This window comes from Mirounga angustirostris, unplaced genomic scaffold (genome assembly GCF_029215605.1).
Source record: "Mirounga angustirostris isolate CCGP_5_RB_7025 unplaced genomic scaffold, mMirAng1.0.hap1 SCAF_13, whole genome shotgun sequence".
Lineage (NCBI taxonomy): Eukaryota > Metazoa > Chordata > Mammalia > Carnivora > Phocidae > Mirounga > Mirounga angustirostris.
In genome coordinates, this window is record NW_026991721.1 from 57,592,064 (window position 1) to 57,617,626 (window position 25,563).

General features: G+C 48.1%; 1 protein-coding gene across 4 annotated transcripts in view; it reads left to right on the forward strand.

The window, feature by feature from the left end:
* The window catches only part of STIM1 (stromal interaction molecule 1), a 188,220-nt gene that overhangs the window by 159,649 nt on the left and 3,008 nt on the right, over positions 1-25,563 (forward strand). For 2 of the 4 annotated variants that reach the window (XM_045894291.3, XM_064577017.1), the window contains exons 6-11: positions 5,981-6,158; positions 10,511-10,688; positions 17,129-17,296; positions 17,787-17,887; positions 18,378-18,613; positions 22,204-22,600. In XM_045894291.3, coding sequence (XP_045750247.1) covers positions 5,981-6,158; positions 10,511-10,688; positions 17,129-17,296; positions 17,787-17,887; positions 18,378-18,613; positions 22,204-22,600 — 1,258 coding nt within the window. Of the gene's footprint in view, positions 1-5,980; positions 6,159-10,510; positions 10,689-17,128; positions 17,297-17,786; positions 17,888-18,377; positions 18,614-19,972; positions 20,066-22,203; positions 22,601-25,563 lie in introns of all 4 variants that reach the window. The other 2 variants (XM_045894292.3, XM_045894293.3) reach the window with 2 other exon arrangements.

Below are 25,563 nucleotides of genomic sequence, written 5' to 3' on the forward strand. Positions count from 1 at the left end.
CAACGTGGGTGAACCTGGAAAGCATGCTAAGTGAAAGAAGATAGACGTAAAAGGTTACCTATTGTATGATTCCATTTATATGAAATATCCAGAAGAGATACATCCACAGAGACAGAAGACAGATGGGTGGCTGGCAGAGGCTGGAGGAAGTGAGAAATGAGGAGGGACTGCTAGGGTTTCTTTTGGAGTAATGATAATGTTCTAAAATTAATTGTGCTATTGGTTGCACAACCTTGTAAATATGATAAAACCATTGAATTGTACTTTTTGAATTTTCATTTTTAATTTTTTAAGATTTATTTATTTATTTGGAGAGAGGGAGAGAGCATGAGCAGGGGGAGGGGCAGAGGGAGAGAGAGAAGCAGACTTCCTGCTGAGCAGGGAGTCCAGTGTGGCCCGATCCCAGGACCCTGGGACCATGACCTGAGCAGAAGGCAGACGCTTAACCAGTTGAGCCACCCAAGTGCCCCTATTTTAATTTTTTTTTAAAAAGATTTATTTATTTTAGAGACAGAGAACACACAAGTGTGGGAGAGGCAGAGGGAGAGAGAGAATCTCAAGCAGACTCCATGCTGAGTGTAGAGTCTGAGGTGGGGCTTGATCCCAGGACCCTGAGATCATGACCTGAGCTGAAACCAAGCATCGGATGCTTAACCATCTGAGCCACCCAGGCGCCCCTGAATTGCACATTTTATTTTATTTTTAATATTTTTAATTTTTTTTGGATTCAGAACAAGGTTTATTTGTCTGCAAACCTATGGTCGTCCTACATGAATTGCACATTTTAAGAGTGAATTTTCGGTTATATGAATTATATCTCAATGATAATAAAACATGTAGAGCTTGATTTTTTGTAACTCTTAGACTTCCATTTAGAGAACTCCTTATAAAATTTAGGAAAGTAAAGTACCTTGGTCTCTTTTGCAAATTTCCACTCACTATATGACCTTGTATAGGTCGGTTTTCTCAGGATGTGTTTTCTGATTTGTATTATGAAACAATTGAACTAAAGGATCTTTGATTCCTTTCAGATGGACATTCCGTGATTTTTGAGAGGAAACCCTTTGATTGATAAGTGTCCTGGTAAAAGGATAAAAGACAGGAAGTCTGTTCCTTCCGCTGCTGTCTGTATCCTGTACTTTTAGGAATCGGTCCTTGGCCCTTGCTTTATCAAGTGACCTTTGGCAATTCAGTTCTCCTACCTAGTTTTTGGTTTCCTTGTTTGTAAGATGGGCTTGGTCATTAAGGCTCTTACTGGCTCCCTCCTTCATAGACTCTGATAGAACTGGGTGTTCTCCTGGGAGCTAAGGTTTTTGGAATCTAGCAGCTGTCCTGATGGCAAATACTGTTTTAATACTTTCTTACTGATGGCTTGTTAAAGAAAATTTTTGAAGATTGCCAGATGGAATCTGAGGAAAATACTAGGAAGCTCTTTGCCAGGAGACTTCTGCAAGGATGGAGCCGTGCGTGGTGGGTACCTGCAAAGAATCCCTTGATCTGTGTCCCTCCAGCTCTGTTTTCCCATCTGAGCATGGGCTAAAATCCCTGCTTCAGTGCTGTTCCCTGCCCAACCCCACGCAGGACTTAGCGTGATGGCCGGTGGTTGTGCGCCGAGGGTGAGTTCTTAAGGCTGTGGTTCTTCGGGCTCACCAGGAGGCAGGTAGTAGATAAGCACCCCAGAGAACCGGGGCCAGGTACAGCTAGCTGCCAGCCCTGGCTGCCTTGCCCAGCCTTAATGAAATTCCTGCCATCAGTCGAAGCTTGAGAAATCTCAAATCAGAGGTTTGTTGTGCAGGAGCCGGGAAGGTCTGCGGAGTGATCAGGGCCCCTCTGTCCCCAGCAGCCTCCGAGCTTGGGAAGGGGGAAGACGGATCAGACTGGCCCAGCACAGAGTGCCTCAGGGCCCATTTTCTGGCAGTAGAAGGCATCTCTGTCCTCCCACCGTGGCCACAGCGCAGCACGTCGCCCTTCCAGTCTCCTCCGCTGGCGGAGCTGGCCTAGGCTTGCGCGATCTGTCCGGGCCCCCAGCAGTGCCACGGTCTGAGGTTAGGTGTGCTCTGACACCCGGGGTCCCCAGTCAGCTTGCTGTGGGGTCTCGGCGGATGCCTCACTCTGGCAGTGCAGCTTTCTTGGGGGCTCTTCCTCCTCTGCAGGGAATTGCTCAGAGAAATGGAGACTCAGGTGATGAGGGGAATTTTTAGAGGTCATTCAGCTCTTAAATGACAGAGCCATGGCTCAGACCCGGTCTGTGGCTTATATTTCAGTGTTTTTGGTACTGTGTTGTCCCGTTCTCCACTTCTGGTAGAGCAAGCAAGATAGAGTATAAAGAATTCCATTTGAAATCAAGCAGACTGGCTCTAGCATTCAGTGGCTTTGTGACCTAGGGTACATTTGTAAAGTTCCCTATGTCCTAATTTCCCCTAAATAAATGGTAGCTACTGTTTTTAGTGTTGCCTACTGTGGTTAATCCTGGGCCAGTGTAGCCTTTGAGCTTTTAGCAGGGGTATTGAGAAGGGTGTGGAGAGGGGCCTGCAGAGTAGTTGCTGGGGTGGTGGGGAGGCTGTGGAGAGGAAGGGCAAGCCTACACCTTGTCTTCCTTCCTCAGCAGCTCAGATAATGGGAGAAGTCCCCTGGAAGTGGGAGTACCTCCTCTCCAGCAAAGCTTGTTTTCTTCTCTGTCAGCTCTATCCTTACCTTACCCTCTTTTTCTTTTGTTTTTCAACTCATTTTTCAAGCCTTCTCTAGGATGCCTTTCCAGCCTTTTCCCAGGCATGTTCAACCCTTCCCTCTTACTTTCCTCTGGGATCCTATAACCCTTTGTACCTGCCTTTTTTTTTTTTTAAATAACAATCTGTTTTCCTGTTACCCTTTAAACAGGGAACTCCTTGAGGGTAGAAACAGCTTTGTTCATCTGTCGTCATAACTCAGCATATGGCCTAGCAATGAGCAGGTGTCAGGAAATGTATGCTAGAAGTTTTCCAGAAGGAGGCTGGGCCTCTTCAGAACTATAAGACAGGGGACATGGGAGAAGAGTCTGGCCCAGTTTGGTGGTGGGGAGAGTACCGTGGAGTGTCTTGTGTGGACTGGTGAGCCAGCGAAAGCACTGTTTGGGCTGTAACCAGAAAGCGGGAGGAATAGCTCCTCCCGGTTAACCACACACCTCAGCACAGACGTCTGTGCAGATGACCAAAGAAATTCCTAGTGGCAGTCAGGGGCGGCGGGGGTACTGTGGGCAGTGGAGAAGGTGGCGGGAATAGATTGGGAGAGGGGATTCTTCCAGAAAGTGATAATCATTGGAGGCTCGCTTTCTCAATGCTAACTGCACCCTGAAAATTCTCACCATTACTCCTGCCTCTGTTAACATGGTAGCATCTCATTGTTATACCGTCCTCCCTTCTTCAGGCCTGATTGTATTAACAGGTGACCTCATTTTGCTAAAGTCTATTTGCAGCACTCAGGCTGGGAATTCTGCCACCCAGGTCCTAGCCAGATTCCCTGGCTTAGCTCTGTTCACCTAGCCAGCCGCAGCTGCTCTCAGGAGAGCTCTGAGGTCCGTCTGCCCTGGCCGTGCTCGCTGGGTGTGGGGTGGGTTCTGAGAGCGGACCTTGTGGAGGGGCTCTCAGGCCAGCTAGCTGTACTCTCCTTGTCCTTTCACACGGACTTTGTATTGTACCCCCTTTCCTGCTAAAACCTGCCTGCCTTCTTCCCTTTTTCTTTCCTTTCCACCTTTGCTGAGTACCTGCTCTGGTCAGGGTCTGTGCGAAGTACGGGGCCACCATAGAGAGAAGTAAGTCTTGTGCCTTGGCCCTGAGGAACTCACAGACTATCAGAAGGCAAGCAGCATGAAAGTTGAAAAACACACAAGGGAGTCCCTGAGATAGCAGTAGATAACCCGTGTTTACCTGTCCAAAGAGTGGGATGGTTAGGGAATCCTAGTCAGAGGAGAAGGAATGGAAACATCACTTTAGACTTGTAGTAGGCTGAGCAGGTGGTAGGAAGTGAAGAAAGGGAATGAAATTAGGATGGAGAGAAGTATATCATTAGTAAGGCACGGACTAGATTCTTCATTTCCCCTCTTTTTCTGATATATCGGTTTATAGATTCTGTATTAGGGTTCTCCAGAGAAACATAACCTGGATGGATGGATGGATGGATGGATGGATGGATGGATGGATGGATGGATGGACAGATAGATAGATATGAGGAGGTTTATTATAGGAATTGGCTCACGTGATGATGGAGGCCAAGAAGCTCCATGATCTGCCGTCTACACCCAGAGAACCAGGAAAGCCAGTGGTACTGTTGAGTCTGAGTTCAAGGCCTGAGAATCGGGACAGCTGCTGTAAGTCCCAGTCTGAGTCCAAAGACCCGACAAGCAGGAGTGCTGATATAAGACGGCAGAAGATGGATGTCTCAGCTCAAGCTGAGAGAGCAAATTCATCCTTCCTCCGCCTTCTGGTTCTATTCAGGCTGTCAGTGGCCTGAGGGTGCTTTAATGCAGACAGTCTTCTTCACTCAGTCCAGCGATTGAAATACTAATCTGTTATGAAGGCAACCTCACAGACAGACCCAGAAAGCTCTCTTGGCACCCCTTAGCCCAGTTGAGTCGACACATGAAATTAACATCACAGATTCCCTTAGGATTGTGGGGTTCCATCCAGGGCTCTACTGAAGGGACCTGATAATCCTCACCTCTTCTTCCAGCTTTAAACTTCTCCTCTTCTTTAAACTCCACATCCACATTCTTAATTACCTACTGGAAATGTCTATCTGAAGATTTCCAGAACACCTCAAAGCACTCTCATTCATAACTGTGTGCTTGATCTCGTTAGTAATTGTGTGACAATGCATTTTAGAGCTGAGGAAGCAGAGATCCGGATGAGGCAGAGGCAAGCAGAGAAGCCAGACTCCCTAAGACTCAGTGCAGGATGCTGCTTTCGATGGCACAAGAATCCGTCTACTGAGGAGCCCCTTGTCCTTACTAGGCCCTGGGATCCTATCAGTCCTACTCCCCCATCCTCAACCTGAGGGTAACCTGCTGCCCTGACTCCCACATCTGCAGCTCCTCTGAGCCCACCGCTGCTCCATCCCAGGTTGAGAACAACGCAGGCAGGGGCCACGGGAGCAGCCCTGCTCTCCTTATGGTGTCTCTTCAGGTCTCCTGTGCCGTGGCGCAGAGCCCAGATCTGATAGACTGGGAACAATGGCAGGCTCCAGGAGTGGCCCTCTTCTGCTTGGCTCAGTTCTCAGGACATGGTTTTTGTACTTACTTTCTGGTGTTGTTCCTTGTTCGGCTTTTCAGTTTTGCTCTGAACCCCAGCCACCAGCACTTTGCCACATTGCCGCCAGGCGTTCTCCGGAGGTGGATCTGCCCCTCTATTCCTGGCACGTGCAGTGTCTTATATATTCCAGCCTCTCGATGTTCCTCCTGTCCTCCCTGGTCTCTGGATTGAGCCCACAGCCTAGAAAAGCTCTTCCACAGATGGGCCTTGCAGACCTTTACCTGATCTGGGCTCTGCCTCTTGTACCTAGAATAGGCAAATTGTCCAGGGGACCCGGCTGTTGCAGGAACTTCAGTCCCACAGCCAGGCCTCAAGCTCTAGTGATATTGCTTTATACTCTTACCAACCATCCCCTTCTCCCCACTCTAGCACTCTAGCATTGCTTATCCCTCCAGACAGAAGCCACTGCATGTGGGCGCGTGGGCTCATCGTAGGCCAGGGGGTAGCTGGGATGCCCTGAGAAGGAACTCATTTTTAGGGAAGTATGATTTAATAAGCTTCCTGTACCGCTCTCGGGCCTCTCATCTTTTCCAAAATAGGCAGAGAGCTTAGTATACTAGTGTGTGGCAAGTGTGTGTCTAAGAAGAGCAACTAAGTGCTCTGGAGTGGGAAGCCTTCACACAGGAGGGGATGCAGTGGAGTCTGCAAGGCTGAGCGTGCAGTGGGCAACTGTCTCACTATGGCTTCCTCTTTGGCAGTGACCCGACATAATCACCTCAAGGACTTCATGCTGGTGGTGTCTATAGTTATTGGTGTGGGCGGCTGCTGGTTCGCCTACATCCAGAACCGGTACTCAAAGGAGCACATGAAGAAGATGATGAAGGATCTGGAGGGGTTACACCGAGCTGAGCAGAGTCTGCATGACCTTCAGGAAAGGTAAGGCCCTTCCCCATCCCCACAGCTGTGGTGCCTCCTGCTCTTGGGGGCCTCCTGTTTCCACCTGGGTTGTGGGCCATCTCGCCCCCGACACATGCTGACGGGGCTGGGCTCTACCACACTTCCAGAACTGCTTGTAGGTTCCTGCCATTGCTTTTGCGCAGGCAAATACTCCTCTCCAGGGCAGGAGCTTACTTCTGTCAGAGATCTTGAGCTTCCATGGTTGGACGGCTTGCCCATTCTATCCTCCTTCTGGCGTCTGAACTGTTGTCCTTCCTGTAATTAACTGTTACTCACTGTTCCCTAAAGAAATCTCACTAATCTGGGCACCTGGGTGGCTCAGTTGGTTAAGCGACTGCCTTCGGCTCAGGTCATGATCCTGGAGTCCCGGGATCGAGTCCCGCATCGGGCTCCCTGCTCGGCAGGGAGCCTGCTTCTCCCTCTGACCCTCCCCCCTCTCGTGTGCTCTCTCTCTCTCATTCTCTCTTTCAAATAAATAAATAAAATCTTTTAAAAAAAAAATCTCACTAATCTGTCTTCCTAATACTTGTAGTTCTTTCTTGTATGGAATCTAAATCTCTTAAGTACTCACTTGTTATGTGACTTTGGGTAAATCCCCTTCCCCTTCTGGGACTGAGTTCCTCGTCAGTAGTATGAAGGGGTTGAACCAGGAGAACACTAATGGCCTTCTAGATCTGATGGTCGGATTCTGTTTAAACAAAACATGGCTTAAAGACTGTTGTAGGAAATCTAGCTGTGAAAAGAAGGTGCCAGTCAGTCAGTCAGTCAGTCAGTTAACCCACGTACATTCTGACATCTAGGAACCAGGTCTGTGCTGGGAACTGTGAGGAATTCACTGCTCCTGGGGCAACAAAGCTCACACACAGACAAAGGAGCAGTGAGCACACGCTTAGTGCAGTGACTTGTGCCCACTGATGGCATGAGGGCTCTAAGAACAGGAAGGGCACAGAGGCAGGAGATGAGTGGATGTGGACTTCAGAAGGCGACCTTGAAAGATGGGTAGGGGGGTCCTGGTAGTTAAGGTTGAACATACAGAGTGAGGCCAGATTCCTGGCACCTTAAGCCTCACATGGATAAGTCTTAGTAAGATGCAAAAGGCAATAGAGCGTTAATGCAGGTATTTGGTGTTTTGCTTTGTTGGTGGTTGTTTTCAAATTTTATTTATTTATCTATTTGAGAGATAGAGTGAGAGAGCACAAGCAGGGGAGGGGGCAGCAGGCAGAGGGAGAAGCAGGCTTCCCGCTGAGCAGGGAGCCCGATGCAGGACTCGATCCCAGGACCCCGGGATCATGACCTGAGCTGAAGGCAGATGCTTAACCGGCTAAGCCACCCAGGTGCCCCAGCTTTGTTTTATTTTTGAGAAGAGGAGGGACCTACTTCAGGACTGTCTTTTAGAAACTTACTCTGGCAGCTTAGGGATTCTAGTTGGGAAGTCTTTGCAGGAATCCATGTAAAAGGAAATGACATCTGGCTCTTTTCTGTTACTTTTAAATGATAGATACTCTTTTCTTTGGAGGGCGGGGAAAGGATTTCTTATGAGCTAGGTATTGTTAACTGCTTAAATGCATTATTTTTTAATCACCACAACTGTGTTAGGTAAGTACTATTATCATCCCTAGTTTTGAGTTGAAGAGATGAGGGCTCAGAGGAGGTGAGTGCTTTGTTTAGGGTCACATAACAGGAAGTAGTGAGCCAGGAGTTTTGACACCCACAGGGTGCTGTCTCTTGGCTGGGTTTCTAAGGGGCAAGCGGAGTTTTATCTCTGAGCTGATTCCTGGCTACTTTTCTGGGCCCCTTGTTCCTGGGCCCTTTGCCAACTGGGGGCTAAAAGCTGCTGTCTGGGCAGTCCCCATTCTTCATTTGTCTGAAAAGCATGTACTGTTTCCATTCCAAAGGCAAAGAATCTAGGCAGGAGACATTCCAAGTTTGGGGATAAAACTAAGCTCCCAGCCCTCCCCACTCCCAAGGCCTCCAGAGCTTAATGACCGCTGTGGCACTTGGAGGAACGAATGCACGTGCACACCCGGAGGCGGGCTTACACACGTGCACACACACGTCTTCCTCTGACAGTGTCCACACACCTCCTCGTCCCTCCTTACTTTACCGGGCCTGCGCTGCCAGCCACCACAGAGCTTTTTTTTTTTTTTACAGAGTTCCTGATACTTGGGGTGAATAAATGTAATGCTACATGTGCATTCCAGGTAGGATTTCGTTGGGTTCCGAGATAATTCTTTGAGGCAGGGATTTTGATTCCCATTTAGAAATGAAGAAACAGGCCTGGTACAAGGAACGGACTTGCCCTTAGTCACATAGCTACTTAGAGCTGGGGCCTGCGGGCAGGCTGCCTCATTGTCTTACTTACAAGGCTAACCGACCGCTGCCTTCAAGAAGCTCAGGCTTCTGTGGAGGAGATGGAGTGGGGCGAGGCTTGACTGCGCGTGTATTTGCTCATTTCTGCAGCCCGTAGTACTTAATGGTCTTCGCCTCTACCAGGTCTCGTTAGGACTATAAAAGTGGGTCAAGTTTTTTGATTCTACTTTAAAAGAGTTCCCTATTATCTGGACAAGACAGATCATAGGTTTTCCTGAAGAGGCTGCTCTTCAGTGAAGAACTGAATCCCTAATGGTGTAATTTCAGGAAGTTGGGTGGTGGAAGAATATGGTAAAGGAGGGTATCCAGCCAGGGAAGAAGAGGGGGTAGAAAATGGCGCCTCGGCTTTGTTGTTCGCTGTGCCTGTAGCGCCACCTGGTGTGTACGTCGGGGAGGCTCAACTTCCCTTTCCAGGGACAGAGTGGGCAGAAACCCGCAGTTTGTCAGCAGGAAGCTTGCAGCCTAGACTTTCCCCTCGTCCCTCCCTGCTGGTCCCACCACCTCGTTTGAGACTTCAGCCACTGACAGATCTGGACTTGGCAGTTTTTAGAGGTTGAGTTCTGTCTTCAGAACTTCTGTTCTCTCTCTGCCTTTTCTGTTTCACCTACTTAATTAACTCAGTGGTCAGTGCTCTTTTCTGAGGGCTCCTTTTGTTCTGTAGCTTATCCATCTGTAGCTAAGCCATAGAGCCCTGTCTTCTTCATCATCCTTTCCCCTCCTACCCTGGTCCCCTGTCACTTGGTGTTTTTTTACCAAGATAGGAAGACCTGACCGTGGCCAAGTCCTTCCCTTCTTCCAGAGGGATTAGCAAACTTACTCTTTCTTTTGCGTCTAGCCCAGGCCTCACCTTCCCTGACTCCTTTCAGGCAGCGTTGGTCACTCCATCCTTTGGGCTCATCCAACAGCTTGTAGGTCTCTCTCTCTTATAGAACTTATCACACTGCGTATAGTTAACTGTTTACTTGTCTATATTGGGCTAGATCATGAGCTCCCCAGTGGCCCGGACAATTTTCTCATTCATCTCCATATATCTAGGACTGAGTGCAGGGCTTGGCATTCAGTAGACACTTGGAAGTACTTGTTGAAAGAATGGATGAATGAATGGGTGGATTAGCATAGGTATGTAGAGCAAGGAAGGGAGGAGGGAAGGAGGCTGGGTGGTTTTGTCAGTGAACAGAGGGAATGTGTGGGTGGGTATAAAGGTATATTTTCATTATAACTGAGCCCTTGAGATCTTACCCACCATGAAAGATACTCAGAAAGGAAACTCAGGCCTGGGGGCAGCAGGGGGCTCTCCCAAGCCCTGCCTAGCCCCTTTGGCATGAATTTCATTTTTCTGTGCTTCTGGGAACAGGTCCTTAGGACTCCAAGAGTTGCTGCTCAATGATTCCTTTCTTGTCTTCCCTAAATATCCCCACTGCCACCACCCCAGTCATATCTCAGCCATTGTGCCTTCTCTGGATCTTTGGGATAGCTTGCAGGGTATTCTACATTTGTTGAACCTTCCAGATAGCCCTGGAGAAGGGGAATAACTATGGGACTTGGACTCATACAGATTGGAATTCTAGTCTGTGTTCTACCTGCAATTACTTCCCCTCCCTAAGTCTTAAATCCGGACCATCCTAGGCTGATAATGATACATTATTATCTGAGGGGGGACACATGGAAATACCCTGTAAACTAGTAGTTGTTAGGATCTTAGTATGTGCGCCACCTCAGAGGAGGGAATCACATACCCAGGGACCTAGCTTGATTACTGGCAGCAAAATGATGGCCAACATAAGAGCTATGGTAGCCACTGTGGTTTCTCTGGGCCCTGAGCTAACTCAGAGCCAGTCAACAAAATAGGGAGAATATATTCTCAGTGCCAGAGCCCTCATTTTCCTCTTTGATGCCACGACTTGTGGCGTATGGGCTGGCACCCTTGCCTGGCCTTCTCCAGCTCCCTGCATCGCCCCCAGGCTGCACAAGGCCCAAGAGGAGCACCGCACAGTGGAGGTGGAGAAGGTCCATCTGGAGAAGAAGCTGCGTGATGAGATCAACCTTGCCAAGCAGGAAGCCCAGCGGCTGAAGGAGCTGCGGGAGGGTACGGAGAATGAGCGGAGCCGCCAGAAATACGCCGAGGAGGAGCTGGAGCAGGTAGGAGAGTGCACAAATTCCTGGATGCGCTCGGGGGTGGGGGAGGGGGAAGAGCAGGGGCCAGAAGGCTGGCCAGAATGTTTCATGAGAGAGGACTTGGAAGTCGGGCTCCAAGAATATCTTCAAGAGTCAATAGAGTCTTACCAATAAGAGTAGTGGGGAAGTTGCAAAAAAAAAAAAGGTCAAGGAATAGGGGATAACAGGTGTAAACAGTTATTTTGTTTCTTTTTTGATTGAAGTATTTACATAAAGTGTACAAATCATAAATATACAGCTGGAAAGCTTTTACATGAGCATGTACCTGTATAACCACCATCCAGATCAAGATATAGAATATCTTTTTTTTTTTTTTTTTTTTTTTAAGATTTATGTATTTGAGAGAGAGCATGCACCTGAGTGGTGGGGAGAGGGACAGAGGGAGAGGGAGAAGCAGGCTCCCTGCCGAGCAGGGAGCCCGATGCGGGGCTCCATCCCAGGAACCCAGGATCACGACTTGAGCGGAAGGCAGAGGCTTAACCGACTGAGCCACCCAGGCGCCCCCAGAATATCTTTTAAGCACCCCTTCTGGGCCTGTAGTTTGTTTGTTTGTGTTTTGCTCTCTTAGTATTGTCTTTTAATGAACAGAAGGTCTTGATTTTAATGAAGTCCAATTTAATCAATCTTTTTTTTAAACAGTTGATACTTTTTGTGGCCTGTTTAAGAAATCTTTCCCATTCCCCAAGATATTTTTCTAAATTTTCTTCTAGAAGTGTTATTGTTTTACTTTTCACATTAGGTTTGTAGTTTATTTCAAATTAGTTTTTGTCTATGATATGAGGTAGGAAGTCAAGTTTCTTTTTCTTTCAGGTAGATACTTTATTATGTAGTCCTTGTTTGTTTATCCTTGTACCACATTGTCTTCTACTAAGGTTTGATATTGCTAGTAAGTTCTCCACCTTTATTGATGGCCTTGGCTCTTCTAGGTTCTTTGAATTTCTATAATTAGCTTGTCATTCTACTGCTCTTCCCTACTCCCCCGCAAAAAGTCTTGCTGGGATTTTTCTTGTTTTTGCTTTGAATCTATAGATTAATGTGAGGAAAATTGACATTTTAACCAAACAAGTCTTCTAGTCCACGAGCATTGTTTATCCTGTCATTTATTTAGGTTATTTATTTATTTATTTATTTAATTTTTAAAAAAGAGTTTCTATTTATTTATTTGAGAGAGAGAGAAGGAGAGAGAGACAAGCAGGGGGAGCAGCAGAGGGAGAGGGAGAAGCAAACTGCCCGCTGAGCAGGGAGCCCAATGCAGGGCTGGATCCCAGGACCCTGAGACCATGACCTTAGCCAAATGCAGACGCGTAACCAGCTGAGCCACCCAGGTGCCCCTATTTAGGCCTTTTAAAATTTCTCTCAGCAATGTTTTGTAGTTTTCAGTGTAGATGTCTTGCACTTTGAAAAAATTTTTTGACTTGCTCTTATTTTTCTAGCCTTTTTTTTTTTTAAAGATTTTATTTTTAAGCAGTCTTTATACCCAACGTGGGACTCAAACTCATGACCCTGAGATCGACAGTTGCATGTTCCACTGACTGAGCCAGCTTGGTGCCCCTTCTTTTTCTAGCATCTTGAGGTGGAAAATTAGGTTATTGATTTTAAACCTTTAATGTTTTCCAACATAGGCACTTAGAGCTATAAATTTCCCAGCTCAGCACTGCATTAGCTGCTGCATTTACTAAGTTCTGGTATTTCATATTTTCATTATCATTCAGTTTAAAAGATTTTCTAATTTCTATTGCAAATTTTTTGGGGGGGCATGGTTATTTAGAGTAAGTATGTGGCCTAATTTTCACACACTTGGGGGACTTTTCTAGTTATCTTTCTCATTGATTTCTAATTTAATTTTGCTGTGGTCAGAGAACAGATACTATATGTTTTCAGTTCTTTCAAATGTTGAGACTTGGTTTGTGTAAACAGACCAAACAATACAATTGAAAGGCAAAGAGTTGTCAGATTGGATAAAAAAACGAAACCCAGCTATGTGCTGTTTACAAGAGATACACTTTAAGGATACAAAATGGTTCAAAGTAAAAGGATGAGAAAAGATATAGGATACAAACACAGAAGAAAATAAAGCAGGAGTAGCTATATTAATATCAGACAAAGCAGGCAGTTACAGCAGGAAGTGTTACTGGAGACAAAACTGATACATGTGTGAAGCTAACAGTAACATATAGCAACACTTGATTTGCATACATCTAACAATATAGTTAAAAAATATATAAAGCAGAAGTTGAAGAAACTAAAAGTGTAATAGACACATTTATAATCAGAGTTAGAGATTGTAAAACACCCCTGTCAGTAATAAGCAGCCCAAAATTTCAGTAAGGATGTAAAACACTTAAACACGATTAATCAGTTTGCCCTTATGGACACATACAGATCATTTCGCCAGACAACCGCAGAATGCACATGCTCTTTCGTGTTCACGGAGTGCTTCTGCTGCATTCCCTCCTCTCCTTCTGGGGATCCAGTATTCATGCAAGACCTTTTCACTGGATTCCACTCGTCTCTTATGCTTACTTAGTTGTGTCTTTTTTTTTTTTTTTTTTTTCTCTCTCTCTCTCTCTCTGTGCTTTGGTTTGGTTATTTTCTATTGATTTATCTTTGATTCCCCAATCCTGTGTTCTGCTGTGAGCATTGTGCTGTTTAACCCATCCAGTGGGATCCTACTCTCAGATACTGTAGTTTTCAGATCTAGAATGCTCATCTTACTCTTTTATAGATTCCATTTTCCTGCCCAGAATTTCCATCTTTTCATCTATTGTATCTATCTTTTCTGTATTTTCTTTAGTATTTCAGTCATAGTTATTTTAAAGTCCTTTTCTGGTAACTCTTTAACATTTGGATCACTTATGAGACTGCCTATTTTTCTTCTTGATTATTGGTTATATTTTCCTGCCTCTTCTCATATCTAGTAATTTATTTTTAGTAAATGCTGGACAGTGTGTATAAAACAATAACAGGCCCCAGATGATTTTATCCTCCTTCAAATAAAGGCTCCCCCCCACCCCCTTTCTCCTGTTAGGTATGTAGGATGAGGACCTAATCACCTCAGGCCAATCAGAAATTGAGCCATGTTGGAACTGGGTTGTAGGTTTAGTAAGACTTGGTCTAGCAGTCATTTGTCCCAGTTTCTCAGGCACATCCCTTCCTTTTTCTTGAGAGCTGGTGGATTTCTTTCTCCTGAGCCCATGAGAAATTCATGTCTGTCACTGGGAGGATTTTAATTTAGCTCTTTGGCCTCCTGCTCGGAGGGAAGGACCAGCAGTGTGTTTGAAGCAGGTCCCTTCCTTCCCGCAATATTTTGTTTCCTAAGTATTATGAAATTGTGGGAGATTTTATTCCACCCTTTGGCCTAGCTACGTGTTCTCCTGCACAGCCTCAGAACTCAGTAAATGCTCAATGAAGAAAACGGGGTGTATGTTTGGGACATCTCAATTTCCAGTCTGTCATATCAGTATCATACCTGGTTTCTCTGGGCCCCAGTGGAGTTGCACTGCCCGTGCTGAGCCCATTTATCAGCTCTGACCCAGAACCATCAAAAGCCTCCAAGGAAGAAAATGGCTGACAGTTGTGAACTCACTTTAGAAAGGCTTTTTCCCCTCTCTGGATTTTTCATCTAATTCAGTGGTTTTCAAACTTTTTGGTCTCAGGACCTTTTTACTCTTACAAACAATTTAGGACCTCAAAGAACATTTTTAAAGGGGCGATATGTTGCTATTTACCCTGTTAGAAGTTAGAACTAGGAAAATTAAAAAATATTTACTAATTCAGGGGTGCCTGGCTGGCTCAGTCAGAAGAGCATGCAACTCTTGATCTCAAGGTCGTGAGCTTGAGCCCCACATTGGGTGTAGAGATTACTAAAAAAACCCAAATAATCTTAAAAAATTTACTAATTCATTTAAAATAAGTATACTAAACTCTTTATATATTAACACAAATAATATTTTTTGAAAAATGCATTTTTCAAAATAAAAAAATGTAGTGAGAAATGATTTTTTTTTTTTTTACAATTTTGTAAATATTTTTAATGTTTGGCTTAATAGACTACCGGATTCTTACATTAGTATCTATATTCAATCTGTTATGATATTCCTCATCATGTAGCCTTGGGAGAAATCTATAATTTGTTGTGAGAGAAAGGGAGTGAAAAAGGGAGGTAAATAATGTCTCAGTATTGTTATAAAAATAGTTTGATATAAAAATAGTTTGAGCTCACAGATGCTCTGAAAGGATGCACTCAAGGATCCCTGGATCCAACTTTGAGAACTGTAGACCTAGTCCTTATTGCTTCTAGAGCCCTCTGATGTCTTTGAAAATTTTTCATAATTATAATAATTTATCTTTCAAGAATTTCATAATTTTCAGAACTTAGCTTTCCCCAGATGTTGTGATGGATCAGAATTGTTCTTGGGGCGCCTGGGTCGCTCAGTCATTAGGCGTCTGCCTTCGGCTCAAGTCATGATCCTGGGGTCCTGGGATCGAGCTCTGCAGCGGGCTCCCTGCTCAACGGGAAGCCTGCTTCTCCCTCTCCCACTCCCCCCTGTTTGCGTTCCCTCTCTTGCTGTCTTTCTTGCTGTCAAATAAATAAATAAAATCTTTAAAAAAAAAAAAAGAATTGTTCTTGTGCCGTGACCTACTGCATCCTGTGGGGGAGTGGGAGTCAGGTGTGACCCTGGAAAGCACATGGCCAGTGGTTATTAACGTTGCTGCATATTAGAATCACTGGGAGAGCATTTGAGATTTTTGATACCCAGGCCAGCACCCCAGATCAATGAAATCAGAACCTGGATTTGGGTCCAGATTTCAGTATTTTTAAAGTTCCCCAGGTGATTCCAGGGTGTGGCAGGTTGAGAACCACACCCATAGAATAAAAGAATACTCTGAATTGCCACAGTTCTCATCGCCTTCAGGCATTTATTCCTTGTATGTGGCAAGATGTGTCTGTCTCTGTCTCCTTGCCCCCCCCGCCCCCTGCCCCCCAAGTTTCCTTTTCCCCATTTTGTAAGTATTTCTCCCATTAAAAAGTTTTGAGCCTGAAAAAAAAAAAAAAGTTTTGAGCCTGTTAGGCCAGCCCTTCCAACTGTCACACTTCCCTCTATTTGTTCTTTTTCCTCTTCTCTTCCCATTCTCCCCTGAGCCTTTCCCATTCCTTTCACTTCTTTCAAGGTAGAACTGGATCATTCATTTCAGACTTGGTGGTATCTGTTCTTCATTTTAAATCTACAAAGCCAGGAGTGGGCTGTGTTATAGTTTCTCTTCCAAGGAACAAAAAACCATGTGAAGATTGGTCCTCTCATTGGCTGTCTAAGGAATAAAGGTGTTCTGTCCTTAGCTGAGGCCCTCCCAGTCTATCGTAGGCCATGGGTAGAACCTCGGGCCTGCTCTGGGGTACTTGCCCCATTGGCTGAAGGTGGGCATAATAAGTCTGCTCTCAATCCCTTTTCTCTGGGATTCTGACCAGCTAAAGGTCAGTGTATACTGTAGCCTGGGGAAGATAGCAAGGAATCCAGTGTATATAATGTCTGTGTAATCTCAGACCTTCCACGTTCAGTGCTTTGTGATGGTCTACTTTGTTGTATGCTCCTTGCTTGAGAAGTCAGTGAGATTTCTGCTTACACAGTGGTTCTTTCACGTCTTGGCCTCTTTTGGTTAAAAGTAAGCATGATTGTTGTCTACGCCCTTTGTAGAGGGTGCTCTTCAAAGCCTACCTGCCCTGCTCAATGCGAGAATCATAGACCAAGCCTCTGGGCTGCGGAGACTTTGGAGAGCATTCAGGCCAACCCCCTTCTGGAGTAGCAATCATTTTTACGGTCTCTCTGACCTGAGCTGTTCGCATACCTCGTCCTGAGATCACCCCTTCACTTATGGTTGGGATTTGCGAGGGAAAAAGTCTTTCCTCACACGGAATTGAGATGTGCAGGACCAGTTGAGTGACAGACCAGGGACCAGAACCAGATTTCCAGATTCGCAGTCAAGTGCTTTTCCTGCCACATCGTGATGTCATGAGGTCTAAGCACAGACCCCAACTCTCAGAAAGAGGATGATTCACTGAGCTGACCTGTGCCTCAAGAGAGCAGGGAAGATTGCTGGGGATTGGCTGTGGACCGGGAGAGACAGGTAATTGGGCAAACAGCACTCTAGTCTAGGCAGCAAAAAATCTCAATTTGAGATCTGGTTGACACTACTGACTGTGTGACCTTGAGCAGGTGACTGTCCCCTGAGCTTGCCTCCTGTGGTATATAAAATACGGAGAATAATCCTTGCCCTTTCTGCCTTTTGAGAGGCTTGAAAGCGCCCATGAGCTAGCAGGTGAGAACTCTGAATTTGGTGGTATCAGACAGAGGCACTGGCGGGGGTCTTGGCAGCAGTAAATGGGTCACACCCTCTTGGCTGCACAGGTCCGGGAGGCCCTGAGGAAAGCAGAGAAGGAACTGGAATCACACAGCTCATGGTATGCTCCAGAGGCCCTTCAGAAGTGGCTGCAGCTGACACACGAGGTGGAGGTGCAGTATTATAACATCAAGAAGCAAAACGCCGAGAAGCAGCTGCTGGTGGCCAAGGAGGGGGTGAGACGCGCCCTCCTGCTGTCCTCCGTGCTCCTGGCCCCCTCCCTTCCCCCACCCTTCCTCCTTGCCTCCACCTCTCTCCGTCCCAGCTGTGGGACCAAGAGATATCCCGGTGCTGGGTTCTGTTTCTTTTCCTAATACATAGTTCCTGATGATGTCCTCAAGTTTCTGGAGGAGGGAATGAGGGAAAGATGAAGCCGGTGGAGGCAGGTAGAGGGAAGGCTCTGTCAGCCCCGCCTGCCATGGGGCAGAGCCCTCCTGGGGTCGGGGGGCCTAGCAGGGGGTCCCGCTGCTTCTCTCATTGCCTCCATCTTCTTTCCTCCCCCACTCTTTGCCCTTCCCTTGCCTTCTTTTTCCTTCTTCTCTTCTTTTCTCTTGTGCAGCCTAAGCTGTGCTAGGAGGAGGAAGGGGACCCAGCCACAGAAAGGCACTTCTCATTTTCCAACCTCTAATCCCTGCTCTGTTTAAGCTGAGGACCTCATCTTTGCAGGCTGAGAAGATAAAAAAGAAGAGAAACACACTCTTTGGCACCTTCCATGTGGCTCACAGCTCTTCCCTGGACGACGTGGATCACAAAATCCTAACTGCAAAGTAAGTAGCACCTGCTGCCCGGCTCTGGCGATGCCCACCCATCCTCAGAGCTGGAGGGTGGGCAGAGTGTCCAACCCCAGGTGTACTTCTTCACTGGTAGAGGGGCGGCGCTGGTCTCCTGTCCTGGCCTTTACCCGCCTCCCACGTTACTCTTTTTTTTTTTTTTTTAATTTATTTGACAGCGAGAGACACAGCAAGAGAGGGAACACAAGCAGGGGGAGTGGGAGAGGGAGAAGCAGGCCTCCCGCTGAGCAGGGAGCCTGATGTGGGGCTCGATTCCAGGACCCTGGGACCATGACCTGAGCCCAAGGCAGATGCTTAACAACTGAGCCACCCAGGCGCCCCTCCCACGTTACTCTTAAGTGCCTGACTTAATTGTGTTCTTATTTGCAACGCCCCCCCCCCCCCCCCCGCTTGCTCCTCTGAGAGGCCTCATTCCTGCTGGGGCTCCCAGCCACCCATGGCTTCACTTCTGTCCCCTGTGCTCCAGGCAAGCTCTGAGTGAGGTGACGGCGGCACTGCGGGAACGCCTGCATCGCTGGCAGCAGATTGAGATCCTCTGTGGCTTCCAGATTGTCAACAACCCCGGCATCCACTCCCTGGTGGCTGCTCTCAACATAGACCCCAGCTGGACGGGCAGTACGCGCCCCAACCCCGCCCACTTCATCATGACGGACGACGTGGATGACTTGGATGAGGAGATTGTGTCACCCTTGTCCATGCAGTGTAGGTGACCTCCTGGGTGGGCGCGAGGGAAGGAGCCTCTGAGGCCCCGGTTGAGAAGCTGTTGGCCATTGCTGTGCTTCAGCAGCATCTGGGGCAGATACCAAGGGAGCGAGGTCAGCGCCCGGCCTTGGGTCATGACGCACAGCTCACATCAGGATATTCCTCTGTGGTTGTGCTCTTGGTGGATTTTTCTCGCTGTATGTTGCGTCTGCCCCTCTGGGGCTCCTGTATTCAGTGTGTCTCCCTTCACTCTGTGTTTTTAAAATCCCTTTATCCTCCCTTCTCTTCCCCATGTGCCTTTATAAAAACAATCTCCTTTAGTGGTTCATAATATAAAAATGATACTCATTTTTGCCTCTTGAGTGCTTTTATTTGTGTTTTCGTTTTTGTTTTTTTTTTAAGATTTTATTTATTTATTTGACAGAGAGAGACACAGCGAGAGCAGGAACACAAGCAGGGGGAGTGGGGAGAGGGAGAAGCAGGCTTCCCGCCGAGCAGGGAGCCCAATGTGGGGCTTGATCCCAGGACCCTGGGACCATGACCTGAGCCGAAGGCAGACGTTAACCGTCTGAGCCACCCAGGCGCCCCTGTGTTTTCGTTTTTATATTCTTTATTCTTAATTGCTAAAGTGGACAAATGGGATGATATCTTTTTTCTCTCTGCCTTTTTGTGCGAGGCCCCATGAAGCAATAGTCCCTTAAAGAGACATAGCCCTAAGTCCGCCAAGCCAGAAAGACGTTCTTGTCCTGGAGGGATCTCCTGCACAAGCATGTCTGGCTTTCCACCTGAATTCTTGGACCTCTGCACCCTTTCCTGGGCCTTCTCTCCCTGTCTTCTCCCCTCCAGTGGTGAGAGCTGAGTAGAGCAAAGTCAAAGAGATAACTCTCTGTGGGAAATCTTTTGCAAATGAGGGGCTTACCCCTGAGTGGCCTGGTTGAAATTTTCTCTGGATCAGAGGTGATTTTAAGGAAAAGCTTTGGTCCTGGGCCCATATCCCATGAGGCTGGCTTAGGGGCTCACTTTCAGAAAGCCTCATTCTTTCATCAGGCTGGATTCCAGCTCCAGGCAGGATTTGTTTGTAAATTTGTTCAGCAATACTTTGCCTCCAGCCAAGCTGCGTTGTCACCATGATGTGATATCCTATGAGGGCTTTAATCAAAGGCCCAATGAGGTTAAGATCACTGGCAGGCAGGTCTTGATCCTAAAGGCTCCTGTGTTCCATGGATTGGAAGGGACCTTCATTAGCTCTGAGCTACCCACCCCTTGCCCCTGGCCCTCCCTTTATCCCACTGAAGGGTGGGCTGAAGCCCTCTGTAAATCAGATTCTCTTCTCCTTTTGGCCTGGCTGTTGGACCCTAGATGCTGCCTGGCTGATGGGGCGTAGGTTCAGTGACCGCTCTCTCTGCTCAACATCCGCCGGCTCGGATGATCAGTCCCTCTGGAAATACCCGGGTTTGAGGAGCCCCTTTGGGGCTTTTGTTTTTCCAACTTTTGGGACTAAACCAGCACTCCTACCCCATGAGCCCCTTCTGCCTGCCTGCCTCACTCCCCTGCCTGCTGCCTCTATTCCCTCAGCACTGCCCCTACTAACTGCAGGGAGAGGTTCGGGGGTGAGAAGAATCAGCCTGCTCAGCTGAGGGCTAGAGAGAGAACACCCATGGTGATGGAAGGCTTGGGCTTCTCTTTTCAGCCCAGCTAGACAGAAGTCCTGGTGGCCCTTCTTCCAGCTGGGCTGGGATGGAAAGAGAGAAGGAAAGTTCCTTTCTCCCTTTTCTTCTCCCTTTTCTTCTCTTTCCCCCTTTGCCTCTTTCTGTTCCATGCTGCTTCTTCCTCTTCTGCCTCCCTTCCATGCCTTAAAAGCCACCAGTCATAGAAGCCCTGCCTCCCTAGCTCTCCATCACTGTGGAATTGTGTTCTCTCCCTTGCAGCCCCTCCGTGGCTTCTGGCACCCTTGTCACCTGGCTCTTTCTCCCATCTTCAGGGAGAAGTCAGGGCAGCCCATCTCTCAGGGTAGAGGAGCAAAAACAAAGGTAGAAATTCTCTTTCCAGCTGGAGCTGGAAGTGAGCCCAAGGGGGATGCTCTAGCATATTCCCAAGTCACCTGGGGTCCACATATCCCCTTCACTGGGCATGGTGGCCATTATCTGCCAAGAGCCTGATCTATAGCATTGTTCCAAGAGCTGGCTCTTTGTTGTCTGTACACTTGTTAGAAGAAATTTGCAAAGTGAAAAGTGTAAATATGAGCATAAAAAAAAGGCACCCAAAGCTTCACCCTATTTGAGCATCTTCTCTGACAGTCTTCTGAAGTCTGTGGAATTTTTAATAATTTTTTATGTGGTCAAGATAATAATGACCGCTACTATTTATTGAGTGCCATGAACTGTGCCACGTACTTTAAATGCACTCTCTTTTTTTTTTTTTTTTAAGATTTTTATTTATTTATTTGACAGAGAGAGACACAGCGAAAGAGGGAACACAAGCAGGGGGAGTGGGAGAGGGAGAAGCAGGCTCCCCGCAGAGCATGGAGCCCGATGCGGGACTCGATCCCAGGACCCCGGGATCATGACCTGAGCTGAAGGCAGTCGCTTAACCAACTGAGCCACCCAGGCGCCCCTAAATGCACTCTCTTGAAGCCTCACAACAACCCTGCAGGATTTTATAAATCAGGACTTAAAATAGGGAAGTAAGTTGCACAGGGTCACGGCTACAAGTGGAAAGGCTTTGTTTCAGACTCTAGTCTGTTGTGTTCCATAGCTCGAGGTATTTCTTTTACGTCTAATTTTGTATCCTTTTGTTTCCCCTGAGCATTTAAAAAATTTTTTTTTTCTTAAGATTTTATTTATTTGCGAGAGAGACAATGAGAAACAGAGAGCATGAGAGGGAGGAGGGTCAGAGGGAGAAGCAGACTCCCTACTGAGCAGGGAGCCCGATGCGGGACTTGATCCCGGGACTCCAGGATCATGACCTGAGCTGAAGGCAGTCACTTAACCAACTGAGCCACCCAGGCGCCCCTCCCCTGAGCATTTTAATAGGTATTTTTGTGTTTTTCAAATCCTAAGCAGCATTTTTAATAGCTGTAGAGTTTTCCAGCATTCGGATATACTATCATTTTCCCCTTGTTCCAACTTTATGTGTACTTTCATATAATTATTAATACCGATGTGATGAGCGTGTTTGTGTATAAATCCTTGTCTACATTGCGAATTATTTCCTGAGGTTGGCTTTCTAGAAAGGCTGGTTCTTAGTGCTCTCCCGGACCTTGCCCCCCCCCCCCCCCCCCGCCCCGTCCCACCCTGCCCTGCCTGTGTCCTCCCACTCACCGCCCTGCCTCTCCTTTCTAGTCATGGTGGCCCTCGGTCTCCTTCCATTGCAGCTGCCACTAAAACTGCCCTGGGCACCTCATCATGAATTTCCCCTTCCTTTCAGGAGCCCTGGTGGGAGGTCTTTGGGAGGAGGTGCCCCAGTCTCCAGATTGGGCACCAGGGGCCCAGAGTGGGCCGCAGCAAGCATTTCTGCAGGGGCAGACCTGCTTGCCTGCCAGCCCGAAGGAGCTGGCCCTTCCTCACCCTTTCCTCCCCCTCTCTTTGCAGCTCCCACCCTGCAGTGCAGTGTCCGGCAGCGCCTGACGGAGCCACAGCATGGCCTGGGATCTCAGAGGTTGGTAGAGGGCGAGGCTGGCCACTTCTTGACAAGCCGGGTCTCTCTGCGGCGAATGCGCAGCCTTTCATCTGGACAGTCTTTCAGTTCTGAAGGCCACGGGACCAGCGCTCCATCTGCCTCTGCTTCTTCTTCCTGCTCCTCTCCCGCCGCCACCACCAGCACCTCCTCCACCACCACCTCCTCCTCCACCACCTCCATCACCACCGTCCATGTCCACCCTGTTTATTACCGCCACAGCACTTCCTATTTCCTCCAGATGGGGCCCTACCCTGGCTCACCCCCTTCTGACAGCAGCGCTGTGATGCCTGGGCATTCAGAGAGCTTGGGGTATCAGCTGTCTCTCTTCTCTTTCTTTCCTCCCTTCCTTCCCTTTCTGCTGCCTTTACCTTGACCTCTGCCTGCTGGCTGCTGCTTGGTCAGCTGGGGGTGTGTGTGTGTGAGAGTGTGTGTGTGCAGTGGGGCAACTTCTCCTTGTCCTGTCCTCTCCCAGCCCCGGGGCTCCTTCTTAAGGTCAGCCTCACTTCCCACAACTTTGTGCCCTTCTCTGTTTGGGCTTTGCCGACTCTAAAAATGAGTGCAGCGCCCCTCCCTCGTGGTCCTACCGCACTTGGGCCTGAACTCTGCACCTGCACATTCGTTGTTTCACTGGAGGCCTTGCTTCCTTTACTCCTTTGATAGAACATTTATGGATACCTGCTCTGGGCCAGGCTCTGTGGGGCAGGGGGATTCCTAGATGAATAGTCAAGATTTACAGTCTGGTCCGGGAGAGGTACACAGACAATTATGGAACAAGTTGAGAAGTGCTACGGGGGTGTTGAGGAGGGAGTGACTAAGAATGTGCACCTAGGTGGAACGTGTCACAAAAGAGATGACATTTGTGCTAACGCCCTGTGTACAGGAGCAGAAGAAAGTGCGGTCTAGGCAGAGGAAGCCTGATGGGCAGAGGCGTGGATGTATTTGTGGTTAGGACCTTGGACGTGTGTTGGTGGGAAGGGGTGGCAGATGAGGCTAGGAGGGGGAAGGGCTCTGAGAGGCAGGGGGCTTGGGCCATTACCTTTTAGGAGAGGGAGCACTGCAAAAGGATTTCTAAAAGGAACAGAATCAGATTTGCATTTTAGAAATAACATTTTAGGGGCCTGTATGAAGAAGAGAAGGGGAGACTACAGAAATTTGGAAGTCACTGAGGTAGACCAGTAGGGGAGGTAGTGAGGTCTATGCGTGGCAAGGAGAGGATTAATTTGGCAACGGGCTGGGAGGGGTGGAGGAGAGGGAGGGACCTAGGAGGACACTCAGGTTTCTGGCTTGGGTGACCGAATGGATGTGGGACCCTTCACGGAATTAGGGAACTGAAGAGGAGAGACAGGTTCAGGGTTTTGGACAAGAAGTTTATAGGTGGGACGAGCCTAAAGTACTCACTTTGAGTAGGGATTTCAGGTTCTGAAGGGTCAAGTAATTTTCCCCAGGTCCTACGGCTCATTAGGAACAGAACACAGAGTCGAACTTGACTTTCCAGGCCCGGACACTCTTCCGGTATTTCTGTCCTTCTACGAGGTCTCGATACGTGAACTGTGTAAGAACTGGGGAGTGGCTTCCTGCCAAAACCTGGTCTAGCAGGGGCCGGGCCTTTCCCAGCTAATACCTCAGGAGGTAGGCTAGGGTCAGAGATGAGAGCCTTGAATTAAGCTTAGGGGAGCCTCAGAAAGTCCCTCTCCTCCAGAGGGACCTCTCATCTTGGAAGTTGTGACCCAGCCCAGCCCTGGCCTCTGGGCTGCAGCCTGCTCACGCTGTTGTGGATTTTTGGTCCTGCTTCACTCTGGATGCCAGTCTCTCTCGCTCTGCTCCTGGAACGTCCGGATAGTTATCCATGAGGGCTATTCCTTTGTCTTTCACCAAGGGACTACCCTTGCTAGCACTTTCACCCAGCCCTGTGGCTCATTTTCATTCTCATCCTCATTGTCATCCAAAAGCTTAGGCAGGGAGACTGCCCCTCCCCATAAAGGTGGAGAAGACTAGATTGGGGTTCGGGGCACTAGGGGATGCTGCGAATCTCATGCTCCAAGGCCCAAGCCAAGGGCAGTGGGGCGGGAGGGCAGGGAGGTACCTGCACCCACCTGGCCTGTTCACTACTGAATTTTCTTTTGCACCATGCACCAGAGGATCGTCTCTAAAGACAAACAGGCTCTCTAGTAAGGTTAGTAGCTTGGTATGGAAGCCCCAAGGCAGCCCTGCCTTTGGGGAGGGACACCCCTGGCCTGAGTGTCTCAACGATTCAGGGAGGGAAAGTGAGCTTGCCTCAGCAGGCCTCTGACCTCCTGCATCTACCTGAGCTTCCTCCAGGCTCTTTTCTGGCTTTGGAAGGTCTCAGCTTTTAACTGATGACAAGGCATGGAGGGATGGGAATCATGGCCAAATGGGGCTGTGGGCCACAAGGAGTGAGGCTGGGAGGGCCCCAACCCCCTGACTGCTCTCCCTTGGCATTAGAAAAGTAAGCTCCTGGGATCCTCATCTCGTCAGCATAGAGGGCCCCTTTTCCCAGTGCGGTTGCTACCCAGAACTGTCTCGGCACCTTGCTCAGTGGCCGATATGTGTGTAGAAAAGGCAGGATATGGAGAGGATCATGTTGGAACTTAGGGAAACGAGGGCACATTTAGACAGAAGGATAGTGTCAGATATGCGAACCCAAATATGAGACTGAACATGAGTAAACAGTAGAGGATGTGGTTGAAACAGTATCTGTAGGATGGAGTTGGAGCTGGGATTGTTCTCTGCTGTTCCTTGTCTCCAGGAAGATACTGGCCCATGGGGTAGTTGCTTAGTTAATTGTTTCCTACTGAGAATTAACCGTCCAGTAGCTATGAGCCAACCTTCTGCTTTTGCTTATTTTCGGGGCCTGGTGCCCTTCCTAATTTTTGACCCACAGCCTCCTCCTTTCCAGGTCCTATGGCACTCTCCCCTCCCACTCCTGACTTTTCCCCTTTGCTTCCTGACTTCGATGTTTAAGCGTTTCCCTTAGCCCTCTCCTCTGCCCCTACTGTGGGTTCTCCTCTGGGAGAGCAGAGGGAGAGTTACGGGACTGGCAGGGGACCCCCAAATTTACCCTTTTGTCTGTAGAGGCAGGAGAGGAGGCGTTCAGAATTGGTTTGTGGGCCTTCTTAGGAATAGCCAGCCCCTTAGAGGGTCTCAGCTTTCTGGACTAACCTGTGTGTGTGCATGTCCAGTGTGCAGTGCCACATCCCCATAACTCAGCCTTGCAAAGAAGCCTCTTGTGATTGGCCCACATATGGGTCTTC